Below are 16,284 nucleotides of genomic sequence, written 5' to 3'. Positions count from 1 at the left end.
TGGATTATTTTATTCATCTGTGCCATAGACCATAGTTAAAAATATCCAGAGATCTCGAGCTTCCACAGTTAACTCTTGCTGACATCAGATGCTGTAAAACGTTATGGCCATTCTGAGCCTTTGGGGCAATGTTTTTTTTTAATACAAATATTAGGATCTTGTGTTTCATAGTGAGGAAAGATGTCACCCAGTGGAGTGTTTCCCAGATGTGTTTTTAATTGTCTGGATATGTGGCACAGACAAATAAGATAATCCAGGACTGACAGGCTTTAACGGTGAGCAGAGGCGATTCATTGCTGGTTTTAGTCTCTGGGGGGTATTGGAAATACTATTACTAATGTACAGAAAGTGACTGGCCTTATCCTTTAATTCCTGCACATAACATTTACTGTTACTTAGAAATGACAGTTGTTATGAAACATTTCAGTAAAATGTTCTTGTTTGTTGGAAAACATGTACAAAAAAACAAACTATTTCAACTCTTTATAGGTCAAGAAAATTCTCAGTTTAAAGGCCTGAGAAGGACCTGGCTCTAGACAAGAAGATCCTGCAGTAAGATAGAAAAAATAGAATATTTAAAAAGACAATGTTCCTAATTTTTAGTACTGTGAAAATCCAAAGTTTTGGACTATCGCTCAGACAGAATATGCGTTTTTTATTAGCCTATCGCTCAGTTGTTTATTTGAACAGTTAATGACTTATTAATTGACAGGGTGTAATAACTGGTGGTTGCTACCAGCGGGAGGACCAGTGAGGCTCATTACAATATCCTACAGACGGAGCCCGCTTCACCATCGTGCGGGCAATAGTCAGAGATCCCCGCCCCAGTCCTCCTGGGCTACAGACCGGAGCCCGGATGCGCCGCCATGCCGACTCTATCAGCGAATGGAATCATTTATTCGCCAACCTGCCTGACGCTGGGCGACTAGGAGTTGACTGAAGAAGTCGACAAGACAGTTTGGAAGGCGGAAGAGCCTTTGTTGCAGATAGACTTGCACTGAGCACCAGCGCTGTGTTTACTCGCATGTTTGTGTTGCTCGCCACCGTTGTGTCGATGTAGGAACGCTTGCGTGCTAGCTACGCTAACGTTAGCTCGAATCGAGATAGTGCTGGCAAAGGCAGTGACAGTCCGGCCGGAGGCGGGGAGAACTGAGAGGTGAGACTGTTATTTTCATGGTGACCACACTGTTGAGTGTACACGAAGAGATGACCATCTGGTAGGTAGTATCACTGTCATTAATGTGAGTCGCTATTATTTTCGGAGGTTCGGGTGGGTACTTCACTGTTTGTCTAACAACGCTTTCTGGCTGGAGTTGAGCTGAACGTATACTCGACGTTTCAGTGTTGTAGCCCGCGACAGAGAAGCTAGGAGCTAGCCTGCTAACTAGAGAACTGTCCAACGCAGGGACTCCCAAACTTTTCAGGTCAGTAACCCACGAGTAGGCAGGCTTCAGATGTCACATCACCAGTCTTATAGTGGTGTAGTCCTAGAGACTCTGCATCTAAAAGTGAGATTTTTGTCCTCGGTGCAACATTATTTTAGGCAAGACGGTGGAAAGTAAAGCGTTATAGACCCCCATCTGCAAATACAAAGTGAGAGACTACGACGTCAACTTCAACTGGCCCTCATTTTTAGGTGGCCCTTGGAAGTGCAGGTCCCTGGGGTTAAGTTTGAGAATGCTGGAAACAGCACCTAATAGTAATGTTTGTTTACTTGGGCTGTTGTGGGTGTTTCTTTTGAAGTTCTGTGTGATTTAAAATGGGGCTGCACCTAATTTACATTAACACTGTTCATCATACTTGAAAGGACTATACTGTTTAGTAGATTATGACAAGGGTTTTCATTTTTTTCTGTTGCTTTCCCATCCAGAGAAACGTCTATGTCTGCATCAGCTCTGGAAACGATGTCTGTTGATGAGGATACTGTAAAAACTGGCAGTCCACAGGCCAGCACAACTTCATCTCTGCAGCTCTCAGAGTGCACTGGTGGTTACAGTAGTATATCTGTAATGGTGGAGGGAACAGCAGCCACCCCAGACTTTGCAGCTGTGTGTCCTGTCCCAGGCACTGCAGCCTCACCTAAACATACCAGCATGACCGATACGCTTACCCACTCAGACAAAGCTGGACAGAGAACCAGAGGGAACGAGAATAACATAAATCGCAGGAGCAGCTTTCATCATTCCAAACAACAGCAACAAACAAAACTAACAAAGCGGCGCAACACAGCCAACTTTAGTTTCAAGCATCCAACATCTGGCAAGAGGAGACGAAGGGCCAATTCTGAGAGTGACTCCGTCCTGCCTACCAACTTCCTCCTGGGTGGGAATATTTTTGACCCACTGAATCTCAACAGCCTGCTGGATGAGGATGTCAACAGGGCGCTGAATGCAGAGACGCCCAAATCCTCCCCGCTGCCAGCAAAGAGTCGAGACCCTGTGGAAATCCTCATCCCCAGAGACATCACAGATCCACTGAACCTGAAAAGTGGTATAGCAGACAGCAGCTTTTTGGTGTCCCCGTACAAAAGTGGTGGTAGAAAGAGGCACCGCAACAGACACCATGGAGGAGGAGGTGGAGGAGGAGGTGGCGGTGGCAGCGGCATTTCAACCACACAGATCAACCTCTCAGAATCAGAAAAAAGTGAGGTTAAAACTGGCACCTCCACAGTGCCTCCAGGTACCAGTATGTTAGCCTCAGGTTCTGCATTAGATGTCTCCAAAGAGTCTGACAGTTCATTCAGTGTCCCAGCGGATTCCCGTGAGCATTCAGCTGACAACTCAGCCAGCTGCAAGGAGGAGGTAACATCTGTATCTATGGATGATTCCACTTCCTCCATATCAGGGGGACCAAATCAGCACACAAGCAGACGCAAGCGTAGGCGCAACTCTGGCAAAATGGAGCCCTCAGTGATCCATTCTACCCCCATTGGAAAGTCTGGAGACAGGAGTTCTGGTACAGGAGGACAGAGAAATTCTCAGTCCTTTCACACACCAAGGAGTGGTCCCAAAACAGGTCCAGGAGGCCGCCAGCATCAGCAGCCCAACAGCCAGGCAAAGGGGCAACAGAAGAAGAAATTCCAATATGGCAACTACAACAAGTATTATGGTTATCGCAACCCAGGCGCTAGTGAAGACCCACGGGTACGTGTATTTCATCCAGAATGGTTTGAAGGTAAAGACGTTCTGGATTTAGGGTGCAACTCAGGCCACCTAACACTCTACATTGCCAAAATGCTAAGACCTGCCCGCATAGTGGGCCTGGATATTGACAATGGTCTGGTACATGCAGCCCGTAAGAACATCAGACATTATCTGTCTGAACTGCAAACCCAAGAGGCCAGGCGTGCAATGCAGGAGATAAAGAGCACAAAGCAAGAGCAGAGGAATGGAAATGAGAGTCACACAGACACAGAAAAGAAGCACAATGAAGCCAAAAGCAGGGATGAAAATGGGAAACCTGTGAAAGGAGAAAGTGGCCCTGAGGAAGCTGTAAGTGACTCTTGTCACACAGATGAGGCAGGAGCCCAGAGGCAGGACAGCAGAACAGAGGAAATGGAGCGGGGAGACGGTGAGTCACCCCCCGCTGATCACTCTGTGAGCTGCTCTTTTTTTCTGCACCTCCACTAACAGAAACATCCAGCGCACGGCCTGGGGTGTTCCCCTCAAATGTGTCCTTCGTCAAGGTAAGACCGTGTGAACTTCAAGTAGAGCATTTGGTGCAACGTGTATGAGGTCGCATTGTTAGTGTCTAGATGAATTAAAAACAAATTGGGTTTTTCACAGTTAGGCACTGCATAAATTATGTTTGCAATATTCATATTAAGAGTAGGATAACACCACAGTGTAAGGAAGCTAGTACTTAAACACAATCAAAAAGACCTTTGTGAAAGAGACTGCATTCTCTGAGTCAGAGTTGATAGAATTTGTGCACCCACTTATCCTCCACGGAGCTTGATAATGATAATTGCCTTGCTTCTAAAGTAAGCGTAGTATTGTCACAGCACAATAGGTTCTGTTATAGCAAGCAGCTTATCTGGACAATACACATATGGTAATAACTTATCAGGAATATGAACAGCAACTGTGAATTGCATGCAAGGTATCATAGTATAACTTTAAAATCAAATGGGCATTGATTTATCATGGTGTTTAAAGCTTTTATTGATTGCCACTTCTTGCACACCTTGGTGGGTGAGGAAATGGCAGTGCCGCACAGAATTTATCCTGTAAATCAGTGAAAGGCTTCGAGTCAAACTCCAAAGTCCCCTCAATTTGCACAATACAAAATGGACTTGCAATAGAAATGTCAGGCATCTTAATATTTTCTTGACAAACCTTCCCTGGTATCAGGGAGCATGCAAGTTGTAGGGAAGTGCTTTTAAGTTAGTGAAAAGAAAAGTTTTGAGCCATTGTAATTCATCTTGAATATGTGATAGCTCAAACCCCAGATAATACAACTAACTCTTGTGCCTGTTTATTGATGTGACAGTTTAATATGTCTACATTCTGATTATCAAGTTTCCTAAGGTTTATTCTCAGTTGTGTTCTCTTTAAAAGGTAATCTGGATTAAATGACACTCCACCTGATTTCCCCCAGCTCTGTCATCTGTTCTTATTCAGCATCAATCATATAAGCATAAACGTTATTGCCAAGTATTATCAAAAATACAAGGAATTTGACTCCAGCCCAATGGCCCCTGATGTGCACAACAATATAAAAACAGAATAAAACCAAAACCACAAGTAAAAAAACAGACAAAGGTGTATACACATACATGTAAACCAGTTAAAAGAGCTACTGTAGCTAAGGTACATCTGTATGTTGTTGCACACTGATGTGTACATCATCCTGCCAGACCTTTAAACATAGACTGACTGTTCATAAGTGTGATGGACCAGGAAAGAAACTGTCTCTGTGTCTAGATGTTTTGGTGCACAGTGACCTGTAGCGCCATCTAGAGGGGAGGAGTTCAAAGAGTTTGTATCCAGGGTGTGAGGGGTCTGCAGAAGTCTTCTCTGCTCTCTTTCTGACCCGTAAGGTGTACAGGTCCTCCATGGAGGGCAGCCTGGCACCGATGATTTGCTCTGCAGTCCTGACTGTCTGCTGGAGTCTGTTCCTGTCCTGTTTGGTTGCTGAGCCAAAGCAGACAGTGATGGATGAGCAGAGAACAGACTGTGATTCCTCTGTAGAACTGAATCAACAGCTCCTGAGGCAGGTTGAACTTCCTGAGGTGACACAGGAGGTCAGGGTGACAGGTCTGTAGTCATTGAGTTCCAGTTCTTGGAAACTGGGATGATGGTAGAACATTTAAACCAGGAGGGAACTACACAAAGCTCCAGTGATCTCTTGAAGATCTGTGTGAAAATGGGAGCCAACTGGTCAACACAGACTTTTCAGGCAGGAGAGGGTCACACTGTCTGGGCCCGGTGCCTTTCTGATCTCCTGTTTGTTTGTTTTTTTAAAGGCTATGCACATCTTTTTCACAGACTCTCAGAGGTGGGGGCCTGAGGGGAGGAGAGGTGGTTGCAGGTCCGAGATGAGGTGAGAGAGGTGCCTCTCAGCCTTCAATAAAACTCATTCAGTTCGTCAGCCAGTTAAAAGCTCTCCACTTAACTGTGGCAGCCCTGGTCAGCGCCATGACAGCATTCCGCTGCCACTCAAAAATCCATGACCGTGCTACGTTTTTGCTGCTATATCTGGTGGTTATACTATAACCATGAATGTCTCTGTACTGTAACGCAGACTGCTGTGATTCTTTGCCCTTTCCAACTTTTACAGTCAGTTAATTAAATGTTGCTGATGATAGGATGTAAACTGCTGTAGCACTCACTGCTTCTATGTAAGGGCTGCAAGTCATTAATCAGTCATTTCTTATTGTGAATGGTAATTTCTTTTTTAGAAACTAAATACCCATTGCAAGTTCCCAAAGGCCCATGACATATTCAGTTTGCTGATCCTCTCTAAACAGCCATGATTTAATTTACAATGATCCAAAACAGTGAGAAGCTGGGAGCCACCTGTTTGGCATTTTTACTTAATAAAGGATTTGAACGGATAAGTCAGTAAAGAAAAACAAACATTTCTGTCAATCTACTGATTGATTAATCCCCAAATTTCACACTCTCTCTCACACAATCTTTCCACACAAGCATTCACATTCATCGTGCAGCATTTGGAAGTCAAATAGATTCACAGAGCAACAGTAAAATGTGGCTATTTCTTCTCAGTAGCTCCTGTGTTTACTGACATGGTGACATCATATATCAGTTTTTGTGAGGACGTGTGTGTGCGCCCATTAAGACTCTTTGCACATACAATAACAATAAACCTTGGTTTACAGTGAAGCTCAAATGGCTCCGTCATGCCAAAGAGTGGGGACAGGACTGTATAACCAGGCCAGAAACACACTGACAAAAGAAATCAGAGTAGCAAAGAGAAGGTTAATTGGAAAGGCTGAAAAATCTGTGTCCACTCCAAACTAACCCAGCTCACCATGCCTGCCCCCACCTGTCAGTGGATCACCAACTTTCTAACGGACAGGAAGCAGCAGGTGAGGCTGGGGACCACATCCATCACCTGGACTATCAGCATAGGTGCCCCCCAGGGATGTGTGCTCTCCCCGCTGTTGTTCTCCCTCTTTACCAATGAGTGCACCTCAGGAAACCCCTCTGTAAAAATCATGAAGTTTGCAGATGGCACAACAGTCATCGGCCCCATCCAAGACGGCGATGAGTCGTCTTGCAGATGGGAGGTTGAACAGCTGGCCCTGTGGTGTGGTCATAACAACCTGGAGCGGAAATGATAGTGGATTGTAGGAGGAGCTCCCCCACCTTATCTCTACTCACTATACTCAGCAGCACTGTTTCAGTAACAGTGTCCTACAAGTTCCTGGGCTCCACAATCTCTCGGGACCTGAAGTGGACAACCAAGGTCCTGAGGTACAGTCATTGATAAAGGGGGAGAACATCATCTAAAAGGTGCACCAGAGGATGTACTTCCTGCTCAGCTCAGCTCAGGAAGTTCAACCTGCCTCAGGAGCTGTTGATTCAGTTCTACAGAGGAATCACAGTCTGTTCTTTGCTCATCCATCACTGTCTGGTTTGGCTCAGCAACCAAACAGGACAGGAACAGACTCCAGCAGACAGTCAGGACTGCAGAGCAAATCATCGGTGCCAGGCTGCCCTCCATGGAGGACCTGTACACCTTACGGGTCAGAAAGAGAGCAGAGAAGACTTCTGCAGACCCCTCACACCCTGGATACAAACTCTTTGAACTCCTCCCCTCTAGATGGCGCTACAGGTCACTGTGCACCAAAACATCTAGACACAGAGACAGTTTCTTTCCTCGGGCTATTACAATGATGAACAGCTAGTCTATGCTGCTCTTTTAACTTGTGATTTTTTTTAAACTTGTATATATTGTGTATTTATTTTGTTTTTATGTGGTGCATATTGGGGGGCATTGAGCTGGAATCAAAAGTCATTGTGTTGAATGCTTGTTTAATCCTTGTTAGTGTCCATATCACAGAATAATCACTTTTTTCTTTTTAAGTATAATGGAGCGGATCGACCTGTGCATCACTGCACTCTGTTGTCCTTAGACCTAAATCTAATGTAAAATGAAACTTGCAGCGTCCAGATTCTCACCTGTACCTATACCCCTCATGTGTTTATGCTAGTGCTGAATTATACAGAAGTGTTTGTCCTGTCAAGGTCATGCTTTTCTCCACTCCTCCTTAGGCCAATTATGTACTGGACAATGATGATCTTCTCCTGACTCAGCAACCTGAGTACGACATGATCCTGTGCCTGAGTGTTACTAAATGGGTTCACCTGAACTGGGGAGACAGTGGCCTCAAGCGGCTCTTCAAAAGAGCCTACAGACATCTCCGTCCCGGAGGCATGTTCCTCCTGGAGCCACAGCCCTGGGAGTCCTATGTGAGGAGGAAGAAGCTGACTGTAAGCAACTGAGACCACAAAGCTGCTGTGATTCAGACATTGAGTTTATGTATTAAAGAGAATCTGCCTTGATATTGGCAGAAGTCCATGATTTTTTTTTTTTTTTTTTACTTGGTTGTTTTGCTGAAATATTTAGTTTTTTTCTCTCACCTGACAGGATACTATTAACAGGAATTATCGCAGCATCTGCCTCAGACCTGACCAGTTTTCATCGTACCTTGTAACTGAGGTGGGCTTCACCGGTTTTGAGAATCTCGGAGCCCCTAAGTGTTCAGCCAGAGGTAACTCAGCTTGTACAAATCTGTGCTCCACTTGTTCTTTTACATTGCAACTTGATACGATTTTCAACTCTCCCTCCATCATGACAGGTTTTCAGAGGCCAATCTACTTATTTCACAAATGACCGCCCCTGCCTTGAAGATCGTTGAATGTGAGTAGTCTAAGCCACCACCATACACGGAAGCCAGCCAGCTGCCCTGGACTGCAAGGAATCTGAATCCTTAACCGTCTCTCCAGCTTTTCAGAGGCTGACGATGAAATTCAGAAAGTAGAATGGGACCAAAAGTGGAATTCATTTCGTCTTTTGAGAAGAGGCTCCGAATTTTCTGTGATTACAAGTTCTTGAAGTTTGGATTGAACTCAGATTGGACTCTACAGTTTATAACCTGGAGCCAAACAATATAGTTTGGCCAGGCTGTGGAGGAGGTAGTTTTAATGATGCCCCAGTTTGATGCAAGGCCATAATGTTTGAATATCTTTGGCCCTGTGTCCTTGCTTTCATAAATTTGTTGTGTGCCACCACATCACCGTACATATTAAGATTGGGGGATAAGGCAGACACTTCCTATCGGCCACCATTACCACTTTAACTGGCAAGAGCTGTGTACTCAACAGTTTAGCTCGGTGCAAACACTGGATTACAAAGCCATTATTAAACAGATCATACACTGAACACAGAGGTGCAGGGAAAGAACACTGTGCAGGCTGTCGCTAAATGAAGCCCCATATTGCCGACTCCACTGTAACAAATTATACTGTTAGAGGTTAAATATGTGCATCATGTTGGAAGAATTGCATCCTCTTGCTGCAGACATGTAAATGCACTTATTTTGGTGATTTAAAAACAACCAAACAGTCTTTCAGACATAGTCATTGTATTACTATTAAGACATCCCACCTCCCAATCCTAATGTGTAGTTTGTTTTGTCGCTGTTTTGCGAAATGGAGTTGATTTAACTTTAATCTGTTACTGAGCTGTCAAAATGTGTCAGACCACACATGAAAAGCTTCTTAAGTGCACAAGCTTAAGATGTTTATGAAGTGAAAAAGATGATAGGTGCACTCAAAACAGCCACAACAACAAACACTTAGTGAAATACTGAACATTAACCCACTCCATATTGTAAAAATGTTGTCTTTCCTGTCATTTATCAGCATCATAGAGTGACATTTCTTCTACAGCTTAAGTCGAAGGAGCTGTATCAAGGTAATGCTGGGCAAACTGGTACATCAGTGACCATAGTGACAGGCAGTTCTTTAAAGATGTCATGGGGAATGACAACACAGAGATCAAATACTAGTTTCTACCATTTGACATGGAGGCAGTATTTACAGTAGTTTTTATCATCGTTATTAAAAGTAGGCTTAGTATGACACCTCAGCCCTGACCATTAAAATGCAAGTTGAAAAATTGTGACAGCTGTTTTGAGTGTAAACCTTTCTCACTGAAGAGGCAACAGATAATTTCTTGGTTTGTTTAGGGCTTTCTGATGCTACGCCCTGATGGGGCGATGAGCTGTGATGACACCCAGGTGTCGGCTCAGCTCAAGGTTGGTAGTTCAGCACAGAAACACGCCACAAGGACTATTTTTCAAAGTAGGTCTTTAGCATGCAGTGATCTTTTTTTTTTAATGACAGTGAAGCCATAGTCCTACCTTATATGTTGTTTACAAACCTAAATGAGGTGCTGACAGACTATAAAAGTGTGTAAAACCTCAGGCAGAGGCGAGTTATTAGAGAGTTGCTACGGCATCTTCAGTGCTGACACATGAATTGTATTGTGTGGTCTGATTATCACTAGTGGACAGGCATTAATGCAAACAGCATCAGAATCCTTTAAAGTACTCAGGCTCTTTTGTTGTTCCTGAGTTACATTGAGCTTCTGTGAGGCTGAACAAAAACCTATATTTGTAGAAAATGGATTGTTCTTAAAAGGACTTGGAATACATCCACGACTTTTTACCAAATTGAAATATTAATATGCTGTTTGTATTGAAGTACTGTCATGATATTTTATGGCTCTTTTGCTCTTGGATTTGGCAAAATATGCCTTCACCATCCTAGTCTTTGGCCTACTAAGGACAGCTGAGTTACAGGTAGTCTTCGTGATTGAATCTTTAGTAGGGTGTGCTGCACACTGCTCACCTGCAACCTTTCGTGGCTGAGACAGAAAATCCTTTTTTGTGACTGGTTCAGTCAGCATTTAGCACCATGGGGTAGGAGACTATGGCTCTTGTATGTTTCTGTTTTAGTAAGTGATCAATGTAAATAAGTTTGCAAATTTTGTTTTACTGCTGTCAACGTTTTAAGTTCATAACTGCTTTTGTGATTTTTGTAGTGAATGTTTTGTTCTGTTTTCAAATGTTCGCTGCCAATTTGTGAGTGGGTTACAGGTCAGAGTTTTTGTCCTAAAATGGATCGCCAGTCCAGTTCTGTATCAACAGATGAATATATACACTGCAACAGCAAAATGTGTTTGCTTTGTTCTGTCCTGGCAGGCACACGGATTGTTAGATTAGAGCTTGATTTTCTCATAAACGGTTTGAAAAGAGTGTTGGTGGTAATGCACTCTTGTTTCACTTCATTTGACATTTTAATCTTGTTCAGAATAGAAAAAAAGTTTAACTGTTTTTCTTACAATTTAAGTTGTGAAACACCAATTAGCCTGTCAAATATATAAAACGAAGCTTCAGGTTTCATTTTAGATTGAAAATGAATTGGTCTCATCTTTAGTTAGCCCTTCAGAAACAGGAAACCAAATCACACCTTTCTCCAAAGCTACGACAATCAGATCCTCAGGCTTGGCTCATCCCACTGCTGTAATTTCAAGGGCATTTTTCCTTGATGCAGGTCACCTAAGAAGCATTTTATTTGAGAAACAAATGGCTTAAAACTCAGTTGAGCTTTGTCATCAATGCTAAAGATTGCACCTTACTGTCTGCAGTGGTAGCTTAGAGATTTTAACCCACTATGCCTGACTCCAAGTATCCAAGGTAAAGTGTGTCTTTGCTACAGATGTGAAATTACATATTGTCATATACAGTGCTATATAAACATTTTGTACTTCCCTTGAGGTTTTCCACATGTTGTGTGATGTTCATTTTTGTAAAATTAGATTACAGGAAAAATTGGTTTTAAGAAATATAAAACGGCTTTTTTTCAACAGGGTTTAATGCCATTAGGTAACTTTCAAAATGTGTGATGCTCAGACCTCATATCTAGGTTATAGTAGTTACAGTACTGTTAAAATTGTAAACCTGCCCTTTAAGTCGGCAAACATCAATACCATCTCATTTAAACTCATTTTAAAGCATGGGATGGGTTGAAATTAAGGAAACCTGAGTGTAGTTTTGAATGTGAAGGTTTTAGGGTCCAGATTTCAAGCGTGCAAAGAAAACGTGTGTGTGTGTGTGTGTGTACACATAAGGAAAATTGCAGTGAGGATGTTTATTTGCAGCTTGAGATCGGCCCTTTCCAGTGTTTTGTTAACTGACTTTTCCTGGGTTTTATTTAACAATATAAGAATAATGTAGTATTCGTGCATTGTGCAACAGGTTTGTGAAAGGTATAACCCGGATTTTTAATACAAGCACAATTTTCAAGGGTACCTTATGTTTAAAACATGTAGCTACAACCTGATTAAGATGTGAGCAGCATTAGCAATGAAATTTTATATTTCTCAAAAACACAATATAGCCCTGACAAAGCTACTGTCATACTTACTATAGCAGCTTGTCATCTTTTAGACATTTTCTAACCTAAAAGTACAAAACATTGTTCTAAATCTAACAAAAAAGGTAAATGCTGGATGTCCTAAAAAAAATCTCTCTGTGGCACAACAAGCACATACACTCATGGGGTGTGTGGCTATAATGATACCTAAATTCACCTCATCATGTTGACTTTGCACTGATATGACTTGAGGAAATTAACCTAGTAAATGTTTGCAGTAAAAGATGTTTTGCATATAAGTTAACTTTCCTAGAATCAGTATTCTGGAAAAACTGTTGGAATAAAATACCCCCTCTGTCAGGGAAACTTTTAATTTCCATGCCTCCCCTAATATCGCTGCCGATAAGATCCGAAACACTGACACAGTGATATTCATACATTTAAAAAACCAAACATGAACAGATCCACAGACACATGTGCATGTACATACACAGAGTCTGAAATAATAGAATAAAAGTGCTAATAAATGTGTTCGTTTGTAAAACGCCTCGAGGCGATTTCCATCTGCTAATAAATGCGTGTCTAGATGAAAGGTATGTTTATTTGCATGTGGTTATTACTTTGTCGGTCTGTGCACGGCAGATGTTTCCACGCTGGATCCTGAGAAAGTTCGGTCGCTGTCCCCCACCGCCCCCCAGTGCGCATGTGCAGTGGACCCCAGAATGTGGAAGAAACCCGGAAGAAAAACAAATTTGCCCCCCTGTGCACCAGGCGAGCAACATTCAGTGGGGGAAATAAATAGAATACATGAATTTATTAACGTTATGAAAAAACATTCTCACAATACAAACATTGAAAAACCTCCTACATTTTCTTCTTAATACATCCATGGGAACAATTGTCTCCACCTTGTGATTCGGTTTCCAGCTGTCATGTTAATGGGACGTACAAGGGTTGAATTTAGTTTATTGTTATCAGTTTTATTGGTGTTTGTGCCTGGTTTGGCACCATGAAGATAAACGAGAACACTCTACTGGAGGTTCCTAGTTCCTTACAATGCAAACCACGTGTCCAGGTAACGTTAACATTAACACCTGATCAGTCACATGGGAAGCCTGTCACTTTTATCTTTTATTTTCCTCTGCTGATATCTTTAGTGATGAGTGTTTGAATGTCATTTCTTTACTATCTATGTTTAACCCTCCCGTGGACTTAGACTGGTGATAAAATGTGTTTTATTTTTCAAGCCATTTTGACTGTGTTGAATGAATGTAGCTCAAATTTGCTGCAGGTTATTTATTTTTTAAAAACTTAAAAATTGAGGTCTCACTTCCTTGTATTTGCCTAAAATGGCTAAAATAAAAAATAGTCACACATATGTACCTAGGTTACTGTTACTCACCGTTAAAAACCATTAAAAATGCTTTTTTATGCCAAATATATCGTATCATGTCATATTTCAATGCCCTGAAGAAATATACAATTTAAAACGAGGGTCTCAAAATGCAATTTTAATAGTTGACCAGCAGATGGTGACGCGAGACCATTTTCAAACCCTGCAATTCATCTAAATTTCACTATTTTTCACCGTTTTTGCAAGGGTGACATGCTAAAATCACCGAAAATGATAAAGTGTGTACCACTATTGTGTGTCATATCAATATGATTTGTGTGTGTGCGCGTGTGTGTGCTTGCACTTTTGTAACTGTGTTTATGCCCGTGTTCGGATGTGCACGCGCCTAAGTACTTCTCGCTGCATAAAGCCAACCACGTAGGTTGTGGCGCATTCGTGCATGGCTGACGCCGCTCGGATTTGCTCATGTGCACTCCATGAGTTGTGTGTTTGCGTGTGTCTCTGTGTCCGTCCGTACGTGCATGCATGTGTGCGTGTCCGACTTCATAAGGCCTTTCTCTTACAAGGCCGCAATCTATTTTATAAACAATTCAAGATGAGAAGCAAAAACTGCACACCCTCTCTCCTACATATCACGACGGGGCAGGAATGTGCTGCTGCTCAGTACCAAGCACCGTGTTCACGATGTTGGCGGGGGACAGAAGAAGACGCCAGTGATGATTGTAGACTACAACCGCTGCAGATCTTGTCATGGAACTGCAGGGTGGTGGTGCTGCTGCAGGCCCCTCTGAGGAGCAAAGTCAAGGACAGACGGCAGTGACACTTGTGCACAAAAAAGAGAATTGGAGGCACCTGCTGTTAAGTGTCACAAGTTTATCTGCAAGAACCCCACTCCCTTTCTATTTGCAGCCTCTGCTGTGCTTGAGCTGGACTAATACACAGAGTGATTCAAGGTTAATGTTTTTCAGTGTTGTAAACAAATGTTCTGGTTCAGACTAATCTTGTATTTTTTATTATTTATTTTTAGAACACAACAGGGTAATATGAATTTGACATTTTACAGATGTTTTTGTAAGAAGCCATTTGCCTTTGCCCAGCCGCCTGTGTGAAACTGCTGTACTAGTTCAGGTTCTGCATGCAGTTCTGCAGCACTTTGTGATAATACACTGTGTGCACAATTATTAGGCAAGTTGTATTTTTGAGGATTAATTTTGTTATTGAACAACTACAGTGCTCTTGGTCAATCCAAAATAAACCTCAAACCTAAATATTTAAGAAAGTAAAAGTGAGGTTTTGGCTTTCTTAGGAGAATGTCTATGTGTGCACAATTATTGGGCAACTGTTAGTGTGCAGAATTATTATGCAACTAAATGAAAAATTTCCCATCGCACTTGTTTATTTTCATCAGTTAATAATAAACAAACTCAAAACTTAAAAATTATTTTGAGACCATCTTCAACCCGAAAAGGTCCAACTAGCTCATCTTTAATAATACCAGCCCATACCAGGACCCCGCCTGCACCTCGCTGGCGTCTGACTCTTAAGTGGAGCTCTGTACCCGTTACTGATCCAGCCCCGGAACCATCCATCAGGTCCGTCAGGAGTCACTCATCTCATCAGTCCATAAAAACCTTTGAAAAATCTGTCTTCAGATATTTCTTGGCCCAGTCTTGATGTTTAAACGTCTGTGTCTTGTTCAGTGGTGGTCGGGGTTCAGCCTCCCTTACCTTGGCCATGTCTCTACGCACTGAACACCTAGTACTTCTGGGCACTCCAGGTAGGTTACAGTTCTGGAATATGACGGCACTGGAGGATGATGGGTTCCTGGTAGCTTCATGTTTGATTCTTCTCCAATCTTTGGCAGTTTATTTGCATCCTTTTGCCTCATCACGTTTCTTGCGACCCTGTTGACTGTTTGCAACAAAACTTTTGATGGTTCTGTGATCACGCTTCAATATCTTTAGCTTGTCTCTGCAATTTCAAGAGTGCCGCTCCCTCTCAAAGACTTCTTACAAAGGTTGACTTTTCACAGTCAGTTAAGTATACATTTTTTTGGCCCATTTTGCCAAAACAAAGCTGCCTAATAATTATGCACACCTTAAAATAGGGTGTTAATCTCCTTAGGCTGCAACGTTGCTCATTACACAAATACACATCACCTGATATGCTTAAATCAATAATCATTCAAGTTTATACAGCTTGGAGTTGGAAGATATGCATAATAATAATAATAATATGGTCAAAATACTCACTTGCCTAATAATCTGTGCACACAGTGTAGGAAAAAGAAAAGTTACAAGACATGTTTTAGGCAAAACTGTGCCTTTTTCTACCATTTATTTTTTAAATAAAATCTAAAACCACTAATATTTAGTATGAATAGAGGGGTTTCAAATAAATACTGTACAGAGATACATGTAAGAATGTTCTGCTGCTTTCAGTCTTACAACAAACCGTACACTTGCATCAATCTCATCCACTGCTGTCTGCATTCTCATTTATTATTTTTCCTGCTCCACCACAGGTTGATTCTCCAACTAATGATGAACACGGCACAAGACTGAATTGCAGAAAAATGGGCAGTAATTTAAGAAGTGTGGAAAATTTAAACTTCTACACAGTGACTTTAAGCTTCTGTTTTCCTGCTTTAAACCTTCTGAAAGATGGGATCAGATGCTCACTGTAGCACATCATCATGTGTGTCACCTCCTTCCCAATGCCCTTGCCTCTGTAACTGGGCTCTGTAGAAAACAAGGGGGAGACAGTGGTGGATGAGATTGATACAGGTGTATGGTTTGTTCTAAGACGACTTGCAGAATAAACAGCTTTTAAATTGTATTGTTTGTGTTTGTCAGGAAAAATAAACTGCTCCTAAGATTCAGTATCAATCAAATCAATCACATTTTTTTTGTATAGTGCCAAATCACAACAAAAGCCATCTCAGGACACTTTACAAAGTAAGGTCTAGACCTTACTGTTATCAATATTATTACATAGGGAAAATCCAACAAATCCCCC

General features: G+C 42.1%; 1 protein-coding gene across 1 annotated transcript; it reads left to right on the top strand.

Moving 5' to 3' along the window:
* Positions 1-752: 752 nt before the first annotated feature.
* Positions 753-11,305, top strand: LOC109959503 (7SK snRNA methylphosphate capping enzyme-like). The gene is given in 6 exon segments (XM_020598929.1): positions 753-1,156; positions 1,871-3,609; positions 3,612-3,685; positions 7,743-7,961; positions 8,119-8,242; positions 8,330-11,305. Coding segments are annotated over 5 exon segments (2,157 nt in total). The 5' UTR covers positions 753-1,156; positions 1,871-1,904; the 3' UTR covers positions 8,365-11,305.
* The last annotated feature ends 4,979 nt before the right edge of the window (positions 11,306-16,284 follow it).

This window comes from Monopterus albus, unplaced genomic scaffold, assembly GCF_001952655.1.
Source record: "Monopterus albus unplaced genomic scaffold, M_albus_1.0 scaffold39.1, whole genome shotgun sequence".
NCBI lineage: Eukaryota > Metazoa > Chordata > Actinopteri > Synbranchiformes > Synbranchidae > Monopterus > Monopterus albus.
This window is presented reverse-complemented; position numbering and strand designations above follow the sequence as displayed.